Genomic DNA, 20002 nt, shown 5'->3' on the forward strand with positions numbered 1-20002 from the left:
CCATAACCACTCACCGTGCCCCCCCTCCCCTCCTGAAAGTCTGATGCACCTCTGTGTGGAGAACCTCTGTCCTAGAGGTTGAGCAGGGCAGGGGAAGATTACACATGTCCTGCCTAAGACAGCAGATTGCCTTGGGCAACCTCTGCTCTGTGTGGCAGTTTCACCATCCAGGAGCTCTCCTCTCTGCACACTGGAAGTGGCAAAATATCCCTCCAATCCATGCTGCTCTTAGTCTCAAACCCACTGACAACTGCACCCTTCTTTTAAAGGGACAGCCCCCCCATACCAAAATACAAATAATAAACATGCAACAGTAAAACAAATATTCTTCTTCGAGTGATTGTTCACGTCCATTACACATTAGGTGTGCGCGCGCCGCGTGCACGGACGTCGGAAACTTTTTCCCTCAGCGGCTCCCGTCGGGCCGGCAGGGTCCCCCTCCCGCCAGAGCAGCGCCCCGCTCTAGAGTATATATATCCCTGCAGGCCCGACCCTCCCTCAGTTCCTTCTTACCATCCGTGGCGGCATTGGAACAACTCTGTCTCTCGTCTGAGAGTGTCCCTTAGCATAGTAGTTAGTGTTATCTTTACAGTTATCAGTTCTTTAATAGCTAGTATTAAGCTTAGCAGTTATCAGTTCTTTAGAAATACTCAAACTTCTTTGTATTATGTGTTTGGTCAACCCCGGCACCGGCCCACGTGCCGCAAGCCTATGCCATTAAGCGATCCACACGACTAGTGTCTCCGTTGCCTGGGGGAACCACACCAAAAAGAGCGCTGCAAATCTGTAAGGCTTTCAAGCCCAGGACTAAGAAAGAGAGAGACTTTCGCCTTAAGCAGCTGCTCACAGAGACGGCGTTACAGCCCTCCACTTCGACGGCACCATCAACCTCGGTGCGGAGTGCCCCGGCATCGGTCCGTGATCCGGCGCCGGCGGGGCACCCTAAGCCCACGGCACTGAATCAGCGAGAACACCTCCGGCATCGGTCGTCTTTGCCAGCAAAATCGAAGGGCCAACCCAAGGCCCGAGGATGCTCCCCGCATAAGAGGGTAGCGCCCGTAAAGACCTTGAGTGCGCCTAAGGCTGTTGCGGCCCCGGCACAGATCCCGGTGACAGTGGCTCCGGCACCGAAAGGCCCGTCGAGCCCTGGGATAGGCGCGTAGAGTGAGGAGGAAGGGCTGGAGGAGCTTTTGGAACAGCCCTCCACCCCGGACACATTTGAGGCAGCAAAGGACCTCATTGAATTGTCCGCTGAGGGCCCCCTCCAAACTAAAGACGATCCGCTGAGACTGCCATCCAGAGACAAGCCGGCAATGGTGCGCCCATCATGGTCGCCATCTTGGCACCGTTGACGGCGCCGGTCCCGGTCGAGCTCCTCCTCGGTGGACTCCCGGCTTCCCTCCACGCAGAGAGCCGCACAGCCGTCGGGCCCCAATAAGCGCCCGGCACCGACCCAGCAGCCCTACTCGAGTAGGCACCGGGACGTGTCAGTTACACGATCCCCGAGACCGACCACCCGTAGTCGTTCCCGGTCCCGTGGTCACCGGTACCAATCTAGGTCCAGGTCGGCAAGACGCTACTCCCGGTCCCGGTCACGGAGGCACTACTCTCCGACCCCGGACCGGCACCGTCCCACAGCACCGCTGTGGCCTTCCAGATCACCGTCCATGGTTTCGGAGGCAGACTCGGGCCAGTACGGCAGATATGCCCACAGGGCACAGGCCAGTAGGGACCACGAAGCCGCTTGGCATCCACAATGGGGCCAGCCAGGACAATGGCCATTCTGGACCCCTTGGGCCTACCACCAGCAAGGCCCCCCGTCCAGGACCTCGAGATCTGGGCCCTCGGGACACCGGCCCCGCTCTCCGCAGTGGCGCCCGCCCTCTCGCAAGGAGGCCACAGTCTCCAGACCACCGGAGCGAGAAAGGGCGGACTCGGCACCGAGCCCGGTACCGTCTCAGACCCATGTCATAGAATGAGCCCCAGAGGAGCGCCCAGTCGGTGATGAGTTGCAGGAAGAGGAAGACGCGCAAAAGGCCCTGACCTCTTCCTCCTCACCAGATGAAGCCGTGGCGGGCACAACAGTGTCTGGCCCTCCCCCGATTGACCATCGGGCGCACCAGGAACTGCTCCGCCGAGTAGCCCTCAATCTGGGGTTGCAGGCGGAGGAGACGGTAGAGCAGGAGGACCCCATGGTCGACATCCTAAGCCCGGAGGGCCCCTCCAGGATCGCGCTCCTGCTCATAAAAATGGTCCAGTCCAACTACAAAACAGTATGGCAAACACCGGCCTCCAGTGCACTAACTGCGAAAGGCATGGAGAGGAAATACTTCACCCCATCTAAAGCGTTTGACTTCCTCTTCTCTCACCCAACGTTCGCTGGTCGTCTCTGCGGTCAACGAACGAGAGCGACATGGCCAACAAGCTCCGTCCCCCAAAGCCAAGGAGGCAAAACGCTTGGACTTATTTGAGAGAAAGGTCTACTCGTCCGGGGGCCTCCAGTTGAGGATCGCTAACTAGCAAGCGATTCTGAACAGACACAACTTTAATTCTTGGGCATCAGTCTCCAAGTTTAAGGAATCCCTGCCTCTGGGCTCACAACCCTAGTTTACGGCTATAGTGGACGAAGAGAAGGCAGTAGCCATAACCTCCCTACAGGCCTCCCTTGACTCTGCGGACGCAGCTGCTAGGACAATCGCGTCAGGGGTAGTAATGAGACGCTTGGCATGGTTACAGGCCTTCCCCCAGAGGTGCAAAACACCCTCCAAGACCTTCCGTTCGAGGGGTCAGGCTTGTTTTCGGACCAGACGGATGCCAGACTATATAGCCTCAAAGACTCTCGAGCAACCCTCAAGTCGTTGGGAATGCATACCCCAGTGACACAGAGGAAACCCTTCAAGCCCCAACCACCGCAGAAGCAGTACCACCCTCGTCCTCGACAGGAACCGTACCGCAGACGGGGCAGGGATAACAGGCGTAGACTTAACAATACGCCTAACCATGGCCAAAATCGTGGCCAAGGCAAGCCGCAGCCGGGAAATAAGCCAGGGTTTTGAAGCTGTGATCGAGGACAGCGTACCAAACTCTATTCCGGATCCACATCTATGTTTCAGGGACCGCCTGTCCCGTGTTTACCGTGCTTGGTCACATATAACATCGGACCGCTGGGTCCTGCGCACGGTGGAGGCGGGCTACACCCTTCAGTTCTCCTCGCCCCCTCCTTTCCACCCCCCTTCCCCGTCCCTCTTCAGGGACCCCTCTCATGAGCAACTCCTCATGCAGGAGGTGCAGACCCTCCTCACAGTAGGAGCAGTGGAAGAGGTTCCTCCGGACCTAAAGGGGAAAGGATTCTACTCCAGATGTTTCCTGATTTCCAAAGCAAAAGGGGGCCTCCGTCCCATTTTGGACCTACGCGGACTAAACAAATTTTTGGTCAAGACACGTTTCCGTATGGTCTTCCTTGGAGCTATTATCCCATCCTGGATCCGGGGGATTGGTACGCTGCCCTTGATATGAAAGATGCGTATTTTCACATCGCCATCCGCCCGGCCCACCGGCGGTTCCTGCGCTTCACCATCAACCAACGCCATTTTCAATTTACGGTCCTGCCCTTCGGCCTGGCAACAGCCCCGCGAGTATTCACAAAATGCATGTCTGTGGTGGCAGCTTTTCTTCGGAAAAGAAAGATGCGCGTGTACCCAAACTTGGACAACTGGCTCCTCGCGGGCAGGTCGGAGGCCGAGGTCCGCTCCCACGTGATGCTGGCACTACAGGTGTTCTGCAAGCTTGGTCTACTGGTCAATGTGCCCAAGTCCTCACTGATCCCCACGCAGAGACTGGACTTCATAGGAGCAGTCCTGGACTCGGTGGCGGCACAGGCAAGTCTTCCAGTGTCACGGTTCTTGGCCATTCAAAGGGTCGTAAGCTCCATCCAACAATTCCCCACGACCACGGCCAGGTGCTGTATGCAACTCTTGGGGCACATGGTGGCCTGCACACATGTAGTCAGACATGCCCGCCTAAGATTCAGGCCATTACAGTTGTGGCTGGCCCAAACGTATCGCCCCAACAGAGACCCCTTAGACCTGGTAGTGACAATCCCAGCTCAGGTGTTGAACTCCCTCCGCTGGTGGCTCGATCAGCAGCAGGTTTGCGAGGGGGTCCCCTTCGCTGCCCCGCAACCCACTCTGACGTTAGTAACAGATGCGTCGGACCTGGGTTGGGGGGCGCACCTGGGGGACCTGCGGACCCAGGGCTTATGGTCCAGGGAAGAAAAGTTGCTTCACATCAATCTGAAGGAGTTAAGGGCGATTCGCCTCACCTGCCAGACCTTTCACGCTACCATAGAAGGCCACAGCGTGTCAGTTCTGATGGACAACACTACCGCCATGTTCTACATAAACAAGCAGGGCGGGTCCCGATCCTCTCCCCTCTGTCACGAGGCGCTCCTCCTATGGGACTTCTGTATAGCCCATTCAGTCCACCTAATCGCAACATATCTCCCAGGGGTCCAAAACAGGTTAGCAGACCGCCTCAGCCGGTCCTACCACATGCACGAATGGACGTTGAGACAGGACGTCCTGCATTCAATCTTCCAGAGGTGGGGGTTTCCCCTGGTGGATCTCTTCACCGCCAAGGGCAACAGCTAATGCCCTCAGTTTTGTCCATTCCAGAACCTCAGCCCGGGCTCGTTGGCAGATGCCTTCGCGATTCCGTGGAGCGGGAGCCTGAGGTATGCCTTCCTTCCATTCCCGCTCATCCACAAGGTCCTCCTCAAGACTCGCAGGGACAAGGCGGCAGTCATCCTCATCACCCTGGCGTGGCCACGCCAGCATTGGTTCATGACCCTGCTGGAACTGTCCATGACTGCCCCGATTGCCCTCCCCCTCCATTGCGACCTCATCACACAGGACCGGGGTCACCTACTCCACCCGAACCTACCGTCGCTACATCTCACGGCGTGGTATCTCTCTGGCTAAACGATACGGAGCACAGGTGCTCCCACCAGGTCCAGCAAATTCTCCTTGGTAGTAGGAAGCCCTCCACAAGAGTGACCTACCTTGCCAAATGGGAGAGGTTCTCCCACTGATGTGAGCCTCATCACATACAGCCTCTGCGGGCCTCAGTCCCATCAATTCTAGACTACTTGCTGCACCTCAAGCATCAAGGGCTTGCCCCTGCCTCAATTAAAGTGCATCTGGCTGCCATATCGGCATTCCATCCTGGGAAGTTGGGAGTTTCGGTATTCTCCAACCCCACAGTAGCCCGATTCCTCAAGGGACTGGAGAGGGTGTTTCCCTATTCGCGCCCGCCGGTCCCTGCGTGGAATCTCATCCTGGTCCTAACTAAACTCATGGGGCCACCCTTTGAACCCCTAGCCTCTTGCTCCCTCATGCACCTCTCATGGAAGATAGCATTTCTCGTGGCCATCACATCAGCCAGGAGGGTATCGGAATTGAGAGCCCTCACTTCGGAACCTCCTTATACAGTTTTTTATAAGGATAAGGTGCAACTGAGACCGCACCCTAAATTCCTTCCAAAGGTGGTCACGCGTTTTCATATGGGCCAGGACATTTGTTTACCGGTGTTCTTCCCTAAGCCCCATACAGACCCAAGCCACCGCAGCCTGCATACCCTCGATGTCCGTAGGGCCTTGGCATTTTATCTAGAACGGACCAGGCCATTCCGCCAATCAACTCAACTGTTTATTGCCATTGCGGAGCGAATGAGAGGCCAGCCTATCTCAACGCAACGCTTGTCAGCATGGATTGTGCTTTGCATACGCACGTGCTATGAGCTCGCCAACGTACCAGCCCCGGAGATCCAGGCTCACTCAACTAGGGCCCAAGCGTCCTCGGCGGCTTTCTTGGCGCAGGTTCCACTCCAGGAAATCTGTAAAGCGGCCACCTGGTCATCGGTGAATACGTTCACAGCCCACTACGCGATCCATCATCAGACCAGAGAGGACGCAGTGATCGGCAGGGCTGTGCTTCAATCAATTGTTCCTTGACTCCTACCATCCTCCAATGGTAAGCTTGTGAGTCACCTAATGTGTAATGGACGTGAACAATCACTCGAAGAAGAAAAAATAGTTACTTACCTTCTGTAACTGTTGTTCTTCGAGATGTGTTGTTCAAGTCCATTACACTTCTCACCTTCCTTCCCCTCTGTCGGAGTCACCGGCAAGAAGGAACCGAGGGAGGGTCGGGCCTGCAGGGATATATATACTCTAGAGCGGGGCGCCGCTCTGGCGGGAGGGGGGACCCTGCCGGCCCGATGGGAGCCACTGAGGGAAAAAGTTTCCGACGTCCGTGCACGCGGCGCGCGCACACCTAATGTGTAATGGACGTGAACAACACATCTCAAAGAACAACAGTTACAGAAGGTAAGTAACCGTTTTTTAACACAACATCCAAATTCATAGCTAAATCAATGTCTTGCAATACAGAGGCATTGCAATAATTACTCTGAACTCCCTACACTAACTTTCTTATAAAGATGTACTTTTTTCCCACTTACATGCGTTATTAGCAATGTTTGACCCTGTAGCCTTCAAATCCACAGCATAGACTGCTTCCTCTTCAGCTATAGCTGTGTTCTTCTACCAGCCCAGCCCACCCCACACAGGGAGACACAGCACCCATGAGGCCAGTGGGTTACACCAGTAGCTGTGATACTGCAGTGAGGCACTGGGCATCAGGATTCTGGCTCTGGGAGAAGGTTTTGGTCTGGTGGTCAAAGACAGCACCTGTATTGGACCCTTGAATTCTATTTCCAGCTCTGTCTGCAGTGACCATGTGCAAAATAGTGAAGTGAGGTTTTTACTCACGAAAGCTTATGCCCAAATAAATCTGTTAGTCTTTAAGGTGCCACCAGCCTCTTTGTTGTTCATGTGCAAAATGGCAGCTATCTTATCTCTGAAATTGGTGAACAGTCCCCCTCCCCCCCTCCTGCCCCATGATATAACTTTGGCCATAGTAATGGCCAAATATTAAAAGCACTAAATGACAGAGCTGAGACTTCAACTCTTGGGCTTGTGTGGTTGCAGACCTTCCAAAGGGCTACAGGGCATTGTAGAGAGGAGCTCCCCAAAAGTCACAGGAAGGCTGGAGTGTATTGCAATACTGCCTTCAACAGGAGCCCATATCATGTTATTTGTGAGTGTTAGCAGCACTGCACAATGGGTCCCACTTATCCACTGCTGATACCTGGGGATTTCCTTTTGAGCAGCTCAGCTCATCCCCAAGGTCCCCCCAGACTAAGTACTGGGGTGGCTCAGCGAACAATGGAGACAGGGTTTAGTGCTGTGTCCTCTGACAAGCCTGACTCTGGAGCACTCAAAAACCATGACAGGCTAGTCCAGGCTCTCCTTGCCCCTTGCACAGCTCTAGTCCCACCATGGCGGGGGTTGCCGTGCACCTCCCAGTGATGCGTGTTTTGCTTGCTTGGCAGAGGATGAGTCTTTCAGTGGGGATCACACAGTTGATTTACTGATTGAAGATCAGCTCTTGAGGCACAACAGCCACGAGCGGAGCAGCACCACGACGCCAGCTCTAGTGGGAGGGCCTCTGACACTCCAGAACATCGCCCCTACCATGGAGCAAGCTGCCCCTGCCATACCTGGGTCTCCAGTAGCAGAAATTGCCACCAGGACTCCACCATTGCCCTCTGCTGCCCCATCCCTCTCCAGTGAACTGACACCAGCACTGACCCCTGCAGCTCCCACCACCACTGTAGAGCCGCTCCCAGCCACTCTGAAGACCACCACTTCACCTGGAGCCATCACCATGAGTGGGTCAGTAGATGAGCCAGCCACATGGACACCAGCAATCTTGACCCAGACAGGTACACAGGCACCCACAACAGCAGCAAACCTACCCACAGCCAACCCCCGCAAAGCTACAATTGCTGTGGCAACCACCACTGTCCACATCTCTACAACAACTGGGACAAGTGTGGATGCCTCCAGGAGTGAGGAGTCAGCTGCTACTGCCCTTCCGACACTAGTCAGCCCTACACTCCCTGCCACGCCCAGACAGAACCTTGAGGAGGAGGATCTGAGAAGCATCATTGGTGAGTCTGCCCTCCTCCATTCCTCTTGTGTCATGGTCTCCAGGTAAGTTTGTTGTGGGCCAGTGGGTGGAAGAGCTGCCCAGGATGTGTGTGTGTGCCAGGGGTTGGGGAGTGCTCATTACAGGTCTTGTGTTATAAGCTATTTTTGCAAAGAAGCATGAACAGCAATATTTTGGCACAGCAGGATGCCAACAGCAGCTGGAGTTAAGGATGCAGAGGAAGGGTGGCCCAGTCCTTAGGGTACTGGGCTGGCATTTGGTCCACCTGTGTTCAGTTCCCCACTCTGCTAGCATTGCCCTGCATGGCCTGGGACATAGGCTGAGTCTTGCGGTGCCTTGCGGTGCCTGGCTTTAGGGGCCCTGCTGCCCAGGCTCCCGTATGATGCATGGGGAAAGTGAGGGACCTAAAATAAAAAAAAGATTCACAGCAGCCTGCATGCTGAGCAGGGAGCTGCCTAAAGGAGCCAGTGGGAAATGCTGGGAGAGGGTGTGGCCCCAGCCCTGCCCAGCAAAGGGACTTAGGACCCTCAGTACAGAAGAGAGGCCACTCTCTCTGAAGCCTCTCCTGTTGCCAGGCACCAATCGAGGGCAGTCTTCCTCCCAGAAAACCAAGTGGAGGTGCCCCCTTACACCTAGCGGCTAGAGCACTCACTCCCGCTGGGGGAAAGCCACATTCGAGTCCCCCACTGAGACTTGAACCCAAGTCTCCCATGAGTGCCCTGACTACTGGGCTACACCATGCCTCATGCTGCCATTGTCCCCAATGAATAGTCAAGCCGGGAGCAGTGTGACTCCTGCACAAGGCATGGAGGGCAGGGAAACCAGGACGTAGTGTGTCTCCCACCCCATAGAGGTCACAGACACGCCCCTTGCCCTCCTTCCTGCTGTCCTGTTCCCTCCCTTGATATACACGTGTCGCCTGCCACCCACACCCACACCCTGCTGTCCCCCCCCGCACACACGCCCCCTGCTGTCCCTCTGACACAATCACATATGCCCCCTGCTCCCCCCGACACTCTCACACACGCCCCCTGCTGCCCCCTGACACACACACACACACCCTGCTGTCCCCCGACAAACTAGCACACCCTGCTGTCCCTCTGACACAATCACATATGTCCCCTGCTCCCCCGACACTCTCACACACACCCCCTGCTGCCCCTCTGACACACACACACACCCTGCTGTCCCCCCCCCACACACGCCCCCTGCTGTCCCCCGACAAACTCGCACACCCTGCTGTCCCTCTGACACAATCACATATATCCCCTGCTCTCTCTCACATGCCCCCTGCTGTGTGGGGAGCATGTGGACGACCCCAAGTGCTTGGGCTCTGAGGGGCAACGGAGGAGTTGCAGGCACCAGTTAGTGGTTCAGTGTCTCCTGGTGCTCTGCAGCTTGGGCACAGCAGCCCTTGGGAAGTGTGTGCTGAAGCGCTGCGCTGAATGGTCAGGGAACGAGACTGGCCAATGATGCCCCTGGGCAATCCCCTGTCACACAGCCAGAGCGACCGCTCTGCCCCACACCCACTCCCAGATGGGGCTGTCAGGAGCTAACCGAGGCAGCTCTTTGAAGAACTGTGCATATTCTGTGAAATGGGGCTCTGTGATGAAGCGCACTCCCCTCTCATTAGTGCCTCCTGTCAGCTGGGTGGGAACCTGCACTCTGCTCGCCCTGCCCCCTATCAGCTGTTGCCCTCATTAGGTGCCCACTACTCCAGGTCCCGACCCAGGGCCGCTACAAATAGCAGCCACGTGCTGCTTCATTTAATAGCTATTTCTGCCGCTATTCCCTGGGCCACTTCCATGTAGCTCCTTCATCTTCACCCTCATCTCAGGGCTGAAGATCTCAATTCACTCCTTCCTCACTCTTCTGGGCCCAGCCAGCAACTGCCCTGCTTGACCCTGCAGCGCCTTTTAACTGGCCTGCTGCGCTCTGAGTGGCTGCTTCCCTGTAGCTTCTCTAGGCAGGCCTGGAGGACTCACCTTCACTGCTTCTTTTCTGGAGCAGGGTGTGGTAGGACTGCAAGGCCTCCAGCAGAGGGCCCTCAAAGGGCCTGATACATCCCATCACATATCTCCCCCACGCAGAAAGGATTGGGGTGGGGGATACTATGGAGGGTAGTGTCCCCTCCTATCCAGGCTTTGCCTTTCTTAGATAGGGTCTTCTCTCCCAGACCTCTCTGTCTGGAGAGCCTTTTACCAACTTTGCCTACTTGTCACTCTGTTTCTAGTCTCCACCCTGGTTAGTCAAGTGCCCCCCAATCCTCAGGCCTCTGGTCTGGAGAGCTTTTCACTTTCTGCCCTGGCTGCTCAGACTTCTCTCTGAGACCTTTCTGCCTGGAGAGCTCTTCCAGTTTCTGCCCTTCTTTGGTCAGGGTCTTCTCCCTCAGGCCTCTTTGCCTGGAAAGGTTTTACAGTCTGCATTCTGGTTTCTCAGGGTCTCTCACCCAGGCCTCTTTGCCTGGAGAGCTTTTAGGCCCCAGTTAGTCAGGGCTTCCCCTGTCAGACCTCTCTGCCTGGAGGGCTATTCACAATTGTTGCTCTCTTTAGGGTTCTCTCTCCCAGCCCTCTGTCTGGAGAGCTTTTCACAATCTGTGCCCTGACTTCTCAGGGTCTTCTTCTCTCCAGCTTCTCTACTATGGAGGGCTTTTATAGTTCAGGGTCCTTCCTTAATTAGCCCTGTGACACTTTCTCCTTCAGAGCCAAACTGTACCCATAGGTGGGCTCTACAATAGCCGACACTGCAGCCAAGGGGGAACTTCCTGATTAGCAGCAGTCAGGAAGTCTACTAAACTCTTGGTAATGTGCTTGTGTTTCTCAGTTACATCATCTGACATGACCAGGACTTGGGCTCAATTCTGTTGTAGGTGTTTCATATGGTGGGTGTATTCCTTCATATCTTGGGGCATGTCATAATTCACCACATGCTGCACCCTGTGAATATCTGGTTCCCAGCAACTTCTGATGTAGTCAACAACAGGATTTCACCAAGGTTGAACTGACTTAAGGCTGCTGCCTGGTCTCAGAGAAGCGCCTCCCTGGATGCAAACACAAGCACAGCCTTCAAAATTAAAAATGTCTTTATCCACATCCAACCTCCGTCCAGGTCTTCCAAACACTAAGCACGGCATCCTGTTCCCAACATGTCTCAATGCTTCACTCAGCTGCACCCACTTCTCCTGCTGGATCCACAGTACCTTGTGGCTGATATTCTGGGCCGTAGAACAATATGAGTCTTTCTCCTTCCTCAAGGTAGGCCCCTTCCTTTTAAACAGGGTCCTGTTTGTGGCCTTGCTTTGCCAATATATCAGGATCCTGGGGTTTTAGACCCACGATTGGGTAGCTCTCTTCTTCAGCAGGTGGATGTATGTCCTTGTCCACGCCATCTTCCTTCTGTACTGACCTGAGTCCACACAATTCCAGCTCTTTTTCTAGTGAGGCCACTTCAGCCTCGAGACTTCCCAGATCTTTCTTCTTTGCCAAGCTGGGCTTTGACCCTGGCTGGACCTTGAGCAAGTTCTGGAGCTTAGTCAGCTCCTTTTGCAGCAGAAAACACTGCTGTTCCGCAGACTCCTTTTCAACTTTGAGGCAGATCAGTTTTTGCTCTCTACGATCCTTTTCCATGACGAGCAGGTCTCTTCTGGCTCCTGTTGGTACCTATACCCCCCGCAGTTCATAGAACCAGAGGATTATAATGAACCGCAAGGGTCATCTAGTCTAACCCCTTGCCAAGATGCAGGATTTGTTGTGGCTAAACCATCCAAGACAGATGGCTATCCAGCCTCTCTTTGAAAACCTCCAGTGAAGGAATTTCCCTAGCCAGTATGTGCCATTGTCCTGCTGCTCTTACAGTTAGGAAGTTTTCCCTGAGATTTAATCTAAATCTGCTGTGCTGTAATTTGAACCCATTGACTCTTGTCCTGCCTTCTGTGCCAAGAAACAACTTTTCTCCGTCTTTTTTATGGCAGCCTTTCAAGTATCTGAAGACCGCTTTCATATCACCCCTTAATCTCCTCTTTTCCAAACTAAACATAACTAAACACAGTTCCTTCAGCCTTTGCTCGTATGACTTGCATTCCATCCCTTTGATCAGCTTTGTCGCTCACCTCTGGGTCCTGTTCTGCTGCTGTTCTGCCACTAACAGGCAGATTGCCGCCTCCATTGTCCCCTTGTTTCAGGGGCTGATTTGTAAAGATCCCCCTTCTGATACCAAGCTGCCTGATACCTCTCGTTAGTGCCTCCTGTCGGCTGGGTAAGAATCTGTGCTCACTGCTTGTGGTGCCCACTGTCAGCTGTTGCCCTCATTAGGTGGGTTTTCAGTGGCTCAGCCCTCTGGCCGAGTTACACACTGTCTAAACACATGAAGGCAGTGCAACAGGGCCTGCACCTGTGCCCTTGTTAGTAGTCCTGTCTCTGTCCTAGTTCTAAGTCCGTATCTGCCCTGGTATAGAGCAGTGCCCCAAGGCTTCCTCCCTGGAGACTCTTTAAGTTCTGCCCGTCACTTGGGCCTCTAAGCAGTCCCTATCCCCTTCTTGGGGCTCAAGCCACCTCAAGTGGGGGGACCCGGGCCGCCCACTACTCCAGGTCCCGACCCAGGGACCCTACAAATAGCAGCCACATGTTGCTTCATTTAATAGCTGCTGCTGCTATTCCTCGGGCCACTTCCCATGTAGCTCCTTCGTCTTCACCCTGACCTCAGGGCTGAAGATATCAATTGCACTCCTTCCTCACCCTTCTGGGCCCAGCCAGCAACTGCCCTGCTCAGCCCCTGCAGCTCCTTTTAACTGGTCCTGCTGCACTCTGGCTGCTTCCCTGCAGCCTCTCTAGGCAGGCCTGAAGAACATGGTCCTTAGCACCAGTCATGTCAGGCCTTAGCATCAGTCTCTGGGGGGACACTGAAGTGCCTGCAGGGCTGGGTGGCAGCTGAGTCTGGGTTTGAGAGCGTCACTGGTGCCTACCGGCTGGACTTAGATGCCTAAAGAGGCAGTTAGGGGCCCAAATGCCTTTGTGAATGTCGCCCCTGGATCCTGGTTTGCAACACCTTCTACCACTCTGGTCCTGAACCAGTCCCGCCAGTCCAGGCCATGGGCTCACCTGTGCAAATGCCTGTCAGCATTTAGCAGGCAGACATCCCTTTGAGGCCATGGCTGAGACACAGCGAATGTAGCTCTGCTTATACTCCAGCTTTGGTGCTGGGGGGGATTTAAGAGTTAAACCCTCTGAATTTCAGCAATTTTTGGAGAACCCTAAGAAATTGCAAATTTCTCTGGGCTTCAATGGCAAGTGACATGGCCAAGGTTCCCCTGAAAGCATTGTGAATTTCCGCAGCTTGTGCAGTGACACTAGCCCTGAGTTTGGCTCCTGTGCCAGCACCCGCTGGATGCTGCAATGGCATTGGGCACATTTGCCATCCCTGCTGCAGGGGAATGGGCTGATCTCATCCTGGAGCAGACAGGGATAATTTACCAAAGGGAGTCGGCTTTGCTCAATGCAGTGGGGCTGTCTGATAGAGGACCCTGCAGGACCCAGGCACAGGGCTGCTAGTGCCTATGAAGCGTGGCATGGCAGGTCATCTGCTGGCCTCACAGGGCTGGCAATGGGGAACAATTCGAGGATATGGTTTCTGAAGCAGCTGGGGTGGGTGGGAAATGGCACTTGTTGAGCTGTGTGAAGTGGGCTGATGCCTCAGTCTGTGGCTAGAGAAGAGGCTCAGCGTAGACCCTGCATCCCCAGTAACTGCAGAGTGAGTGATTGCTCCTTTCCCCTGCCCTAGGACGCTGCAAAGATACGCTCTCCACCATCTCGGGCCCCACCACCCAGAACACTTATGGGCGGAATGAAGGCGCTTGGATGAAGGATCCGCTAGCCAAAGATGAGCGGATCTACGTCACAAACTACTACTATGGAAACACGCTGGTAGAATTCCGAAACCTGGAGAACTTCAAACAAGGTACGCTCTCCGGCTGCTCACCTGGTCCTCCCCAGTCTCTGTACTTGTGCTGGAACCATGTCACTGACCATCTCTGCACAAACCAACGTACTTCTCCCAGTGGTGCATGTGGGGCATGGACCAGTCTCCCTAGTCTGTATCCCGGCTGCTGAGCAGAGAATGAGGGATGTCTCTTTGTACAGTGTCTAGCCCAACAGGATCTGGGCATGACTGGGCTCCTAGGTGTTACAGCAATACATCCAATAATGAGCCATGGCTTGTGGCACAGATCCAGCTCTCTGCTTGTTGCTGGTAATGACAGGACTCCTGTGAGCTCCAGACAGGGGCAGGAGGCCAAGCTCAATTGCCCTGGCTCCTTGCCGGGAAGCACTAAGATTTCCCTGCTGTTGGTGAGAGAGCCTCTGATCAGAGCCAAGCTGCAGATCAGCAGTCACCTGGGAAAGGGACGGTTTGGTCCCGAGAATGGTCAGAAGCCGAGCTAGAGTTAGCCAGTAGGGGGCGTGTTTGGGATCACTGAGACAGAGGGATGAAAGTCACCGGGGTGCGGGGGAAGGTGATAACTGCTGCTCTGAGAGAGCCAGGGAAAGGTGCAGCAGGGCTGGTGGTGGAGACATGCAGGGCAGTAGGACGGAGGCAGCATGCAGTATACGTCCAGTGCGAAGGAGCCTCGGTTCATAGCTCAGATTAGCTCCATGATGGAGCCAGGGAGGGGAGTGTGGGAGGGAGCAGGGGCTAGAGAAGGATGGAGAGGAAGGAAGGGTCAGCGATTAGGGCACTAGCCTGTCACTCGGGAGACCTGGGTTCAGTGCCTTGCTGGGGCAGGTGCCCTGTGCAGCTGGGGCCCAGAGCGTCAAATGTATTTAGGTGCCTAACTCCACCAAAGCCAATGGGGACGAGCTGGGCCTCAGTCCCCCTCTGTGAAAGGGTCTGGCCCCACCTCTGGGTGCTTGAGGAACAATATGGCGCCCATATACAATGGTGATGGGGGCCATGCACGCACCTGAAGGCACTAGAACAGTGTGGGTTGGAGAATGTAGTCTGGGTGTCATAGCTGGGCTGGTGTCACTTACTCCAGCAAACTCTGTGCCAGGTTGGGTGAGGAAGGTAAGTGGTGGGGGAGCAACGGGTCACCTGCCTGGAAGAGAGAAACTGGCCCTGCCGGGTGACTCAGCAGAGCATGACCAGGGTTTGTCACATCCCAGGCACAGCAAGTGCTAATCGGTGCTAGCAGCTGAAGTGGAGAGGATGCAGATGACCTGTGAATGGGGCAAAAGGGCCACCAAAAGCTGAGGGAAGGAGGGTGCTGAGTGACAGGTGGGGGCAGGAAAGCGGTGAACCTGGAGAGAGAGGGGCAAGGGTTTAATTGGTGCAATATATCTGCTGTCCAGGGCGCTGGAGCAACTCCTACAAACTCCCGTATAGCTGGATTGGGACAGGACATGCTGTCTACAATGGCTCCCTCTACTACAACCGGGCCTTCACGCGCAACATCATTAAATACGACCTGAAGCAGAGGTACGTAGCTGCCTGGGCCATGCTGCATGATGTGGCCTATGAGGAGGCCACACCATGGCGGTGGCAGGGCCACTCCGACGTGGACTTTGCTGTGGACGAGAATGGCCTGTGGATCATTTACCCAGCCATCAACTACGAAGGCTTCAGCCAGGAGGTCATCGTCCTGAGCAAGCTGAATGCTGCCGACTTGAGCACCCAGAAGGAGACCACGTGGCGGACAGGCCTGCGCAGGAACTTCTACGGGAACTGCTTCGTTATCTGCGGTGTGCTCTACGCTGTGGACAGTTACAACCACAGGAATGCCAACATCTCATACGCCTTTGACACCCACACAAATACACAGATCATCCCGCGACTACTCTTCGAGAACGAGTACTCCTACATCACCCAGATAGACTATAACCCCAAGGACCGCCTGCTCTATGGCTGGGACAATGGGCACCAGGTCACATACCATGTGATCTTTGCTTACTGAGACCCTGGCCACTGGACACTGAAAGGACCACTAGCACCTTTTATCATTTTTATTATTTTGTACAAATCCAAGAGGAAATGCTGTTTTTAAAGTGGATTGTAGATCAGTCCACAGGCCAGAATCAAACCCTTTATTTTTGGTGTAACCTTCCTTCTCTTTTATACTGACACTGCTGCCTCCTACGCCGAGCGGGAAGGATGGGCAGGCTATTGCTTCATGAGTCCCTCTGCAGTGGGGTGGCTGCTGTGGCGCCATCAAGACAAAGGGACAATACAAATACAGCTAGTTGCTTTTTTGCTAACCAATAAATAATAAAAAAGCAATCAAAGCAGCCTTCTTGCTCAGCACAAACATGTCTAGCGTGCAGTGGTGGCGAGGCCTCTCCTTTCAGAGGGTGCTCAGTTTGTTCTGTCTGCACTGAGTCAGGTTGGTGACAGTCCCATTGGCCTGCGAACAGCCACAGGTGTTAATTGGACAGTCATTGAAAGCTGGGGCATAAGTTTTCTGCTCTGCAGCCTCTTTCGTGTGAATGGCATCCTGGGAGCTGGCGGTGCTGTTATTTCCCTTTGCTGCCATAAGCTGTCGCTATAGCTCTGCCCCTTGCTCATATGACGTGCCCACACATGCAGACCAGTGCTCCCTTGGCACAAGTTCTCACACGTCTGTCCTGCTATTGAGAGCACGTAGATGACCAGACACTGCCATGCTGGGAGCCACGCTGGCAGCTACCCTGCCAGAAACCGGTGGGATGCCTTGTCGTTTTGTAAATAAATGTAGCTGATTCTGTCACCCAGAGGAGACCCCCACAATATTTGCTTTTACTTGTATCTCCCTGGGCAGCAGCTGAGCTTTGCCATTTGGTTGCATTTTCCTGGAGATGCTCAGTGTGGTCGTCTGCCTGCATTTCCAGGGAGCACCATGCATGTGGGAGCCTAGCCTGAGAGCAGCACTGCCCCACAGCTCTCATGTCTGCTTTATGGAGACCTGCACTAAATGCTCCATCCTACAGAGTAGCTTGGGCTTCAGGTTTGCTCCTGGCCTGGGGGTCCGTTTATATGGCCCATCCCCCCTGCTGCTGCCACTCAACTTTTGTGGCGCATTTACAGCCTGTCAGACACGCGCTCACAGTTCTGCCAGCAGCTTGTTGTATTTATACACATCCAGTAATAAACATTCTTGTACCTTTGCAATTGTTGGGGGCATTTTTGGGGTTTGTTATATTCTCAGGTGGCAAAAAAATAAATGGAAAATGCTCCCCAGGAAAGGTCGGGGATGGGCTGGCCAAGGGAGCTGGGAACAGATGCTGGGCATCCTTTCACCTCCAGGCCAGCAGTGGCTGACAGATTGGGGTGTGCAAAGGAAGCAGGGAGCATCAGGCCAGGGCTTGGCTAACGTCACAGAGACCGCAGTAGGCCCTTCTGTTTGCTTACTTGAAAATTCACTTTCTTGGGCTAAGCAGGTGCACAGGCCCCTGGGAACAGGCCCCCAGTCAGATGCTCCAGGCCTGGGCTTTGCTGGTGCCTTTGCCAATGATTTTATCCCTGGCACAATTTCCAGACCTGAGATTCAGGTGTAGGATTTCCAAATTTTTATGCCTTTCAGGGCCAGGCACTTTTCTCCATGCAGCCCCGTCATCTCTGAACAGCGCTATGGGTGCAGGGCCTGAGAGTCCAGCCCCCACCTCAGGGGCACATACAGCCAGGGCAGATGGACTGTTATGCTTGCTGCCCATTGTCAGGGCATCCTGCAACTGGTGTCCAGGTCATCTGTATCCTGAGCCCAGGAAAAAGGTCCTGCAAAGGAGCACTGCTGGGCACAGAGCCCCTGGAGACACAAGTACGCTGCCCCTCAAGCTGCCAGGCTCAGCGCTAGCAGGCGCCCTCCCAAGCCAGTTGCCCTGCGAACATCCTTAGACCAGCACTGATGCCAGCTATGAACAGGTGGTGGCTGCTGAACAGAGCACCTGCAGCATCCTCCCATGTCCTTCAGCAGAGCCTGAGCCCATCCCAGGGCCACAGGACAAGGGAGAGGGAGCAGCGCCGAACAGAGACGCACAGGACCACACACAGCATGGCTGCAGGACTGGGGAACACATGCACACAACTAGGGAGTGGCAATGACACCGACAGCCACCCCATACATAGGCAGTGGCAGGAAATCGGGCACCTCCCAGGGCAGGAAAGGCCCGTCGGTGGCTGCTGCCATCTGCCTGCCCAGGAGCACCAGTTATCAGGCTGTGCCCCAAAGGAAGTAATCCCTGCCAGTCCTGTGCCGGCTGCCCAGGCAGTCCCATGGCACCCATGTGTCCCTGGGGCCATCCTGCACTAAATGAGACTGAGCCAGCCCACGGCAGCAGCCAGGCGCTAAGGCTCAATGTGACACCAACCCCCCCCCCAACACACACACATGTGCTGACACGGTCACCAAGGCCATGAGCTGAGCTGACAGTAGCCAGGGAATGAGGCTAGGCCTGGGGAGTGGGGAGGAAGGGGAGCTGTAAGGTTGGCACAATCATTATGCAGAGGGGGCAGTCCCAAAAGGTGCAATATGGAACCTCGGTCCAGCCCTACAGCAGTGACCCCATGAGAGTCCCCTGGAGACAGATTATGGCTGGACTCCCTCCCCGCAGCAGAGCTGTCTGCTGTCAGCAAGGCCACAGAATGTACATCACCCCCTACAATGAAACCCTCCTATGTGGCAGCCTCCCACCATTCTGCTTGGTCGTGGCTGGGGAGCCCAGGCCACAAGCTGGAAGGATGCACCAGTAAGCATGGTCCAGCATGCAAATGAGACCATGACTTTCCTAATTTACATGTGCTGCAAACAACATGCCCACATTGGCTGATGAGAACCTGGTATTTCACATGCATCACCTGGGAAGTGCCAAGGGCAGGTGGGCTGAGGTGCTACTGCACTATGTAAGCCCATGCACTGCTTTCCAGAGCCTAGGACTACACTGGTTACATGGCCAGGCCCGGCGTGAATGACCCTGCTCCTGATGAGGGCATGCGTAGCTGTAATGGGTGGGCAAGGGCTGAGCAGGCTCCAGCTTTGCTCCCAGCATCGCACAGCTCTGGTCCTATCCCTGCCAGCCCTGCCATGGCAAGCAGAGATGCTGCCAGCTGTGCAGCTAAAGCCCCAAACCCATTATCACCACATGTTCTGAGGAAAGTGGGGATGGGGGAGAGAAGATTTGCTGCAGTACTTATATTCATAGTTGTCAGGGGACTTTGGGAAGTGTCAAGGAGTTGCTCACAACTACTACAATAAGTACCATTACCTATATCCCTAATAAGTATCAGGGGGTAGCAGTGTTAGTCTGTATCTACAAAAACAACAAGGAGTCTGGTGACACCTTAAAGACTAATAGATTTATTTGGGCATAAGCTTTCGTGGGTAAAAACCTCACTTCTTCTCTATGCATCCGAAGAAGATTTGGCCAAATCCTCTAATTTGTCTAGGTCCGTCTGTATCCTATCCCTACCCTCCAGTGTATCTACCACTCCTCCCAGTTGAGTGTCAGCTGCTAACTTGCTGAGAGTGTAGTCCACACCATCTTCCAGATCATTAATGAAGATACTGAACAAAACCAGCCCCAGGACCGACGCTTGATACTGGTTGCCAACTAGACATGGAGCCATTGATCACTACCTGTTGAGCCCGATGATCTAGCCAGTTTTCTAGCCACCTTATAGTCCATTCATCCAGCCCATACTTTTTTAACTTGCTGGCAAGAATACTGTGGGAGACCGTATCAAAAGCTTTGCTAAAGTCAAGGAATAACACGTCCATACAGCAGCAGGAGTGGGTAAAAAATAGCTAAAGAAAATGTCTTGTATTGTTTCACTGGCAAGTCAGACTGGTTCCCAGTTCCAACCATTGTGGACATTACAATGTAGGGAACTTGTAATCCCTAACTACTGAAAAAAGGTGACCCCCTTCCCCAGCCCTCTAACCACAGCCATTGAAACAAGTGGTAGATTACCTA

At 54.4% G+C, this 20002-nt stretch overlaps 2 protein-coding genes across 7 annotated transcripts in view; one reads left to right on the plus strand and one right to left on the minus strand.

Moving 5' to 3' along the window:
* Positions 1–17200, plus strand: part of OLFML2B (olfactomedin like 2B) — a 103241-nt gene extending 86041 nt beyond the window's left edge. For 2 of the 4 annotated variants that reach the window (XM_008175106.4, XM_005310729.5), the window contains 3 exons: positions 7453–8073; positions 13848–14024; positions 15413–17200. In XM_008175106.4, the coding sequence (XP_008173328.2) occupies positions 7453–8073; positions 13848–14024; positions 15413–16014 (1400 nt within the window). In that variant the 3' untranslated portion in view covers positions 16015–17200. The remainder of the gene's footprint in view (positions 1–7452; positions 8074–13847; positions 14025–15412) is intronic. The other 2 variants (XM_065555750.1, XM_065555749.1) reach the window with 1 other exon arrangement.
* Positions 1–20002, minus strand: part of ATF6 (activating transcription factor 6) — a 357879-nt gene that overhangs the window by 4973 nt on the left and 332904 nt on the right. The window lies entirely within an intron of this gene.

The sequence above is a fragment of the Chrysemys picta genome, chromosome 8 (genome assembly GCF_011386835.1).
Source record: "Chrysemys picta bellii isolate R12L10 chromosome 8, ASM1138683v2, whole genome shotgun sequence".
Lineage (NCBI taxonomy): Eukaryota > Metazoa > Chordata > Testudines > Emydidae > Chrysemys > Chrysemys picta.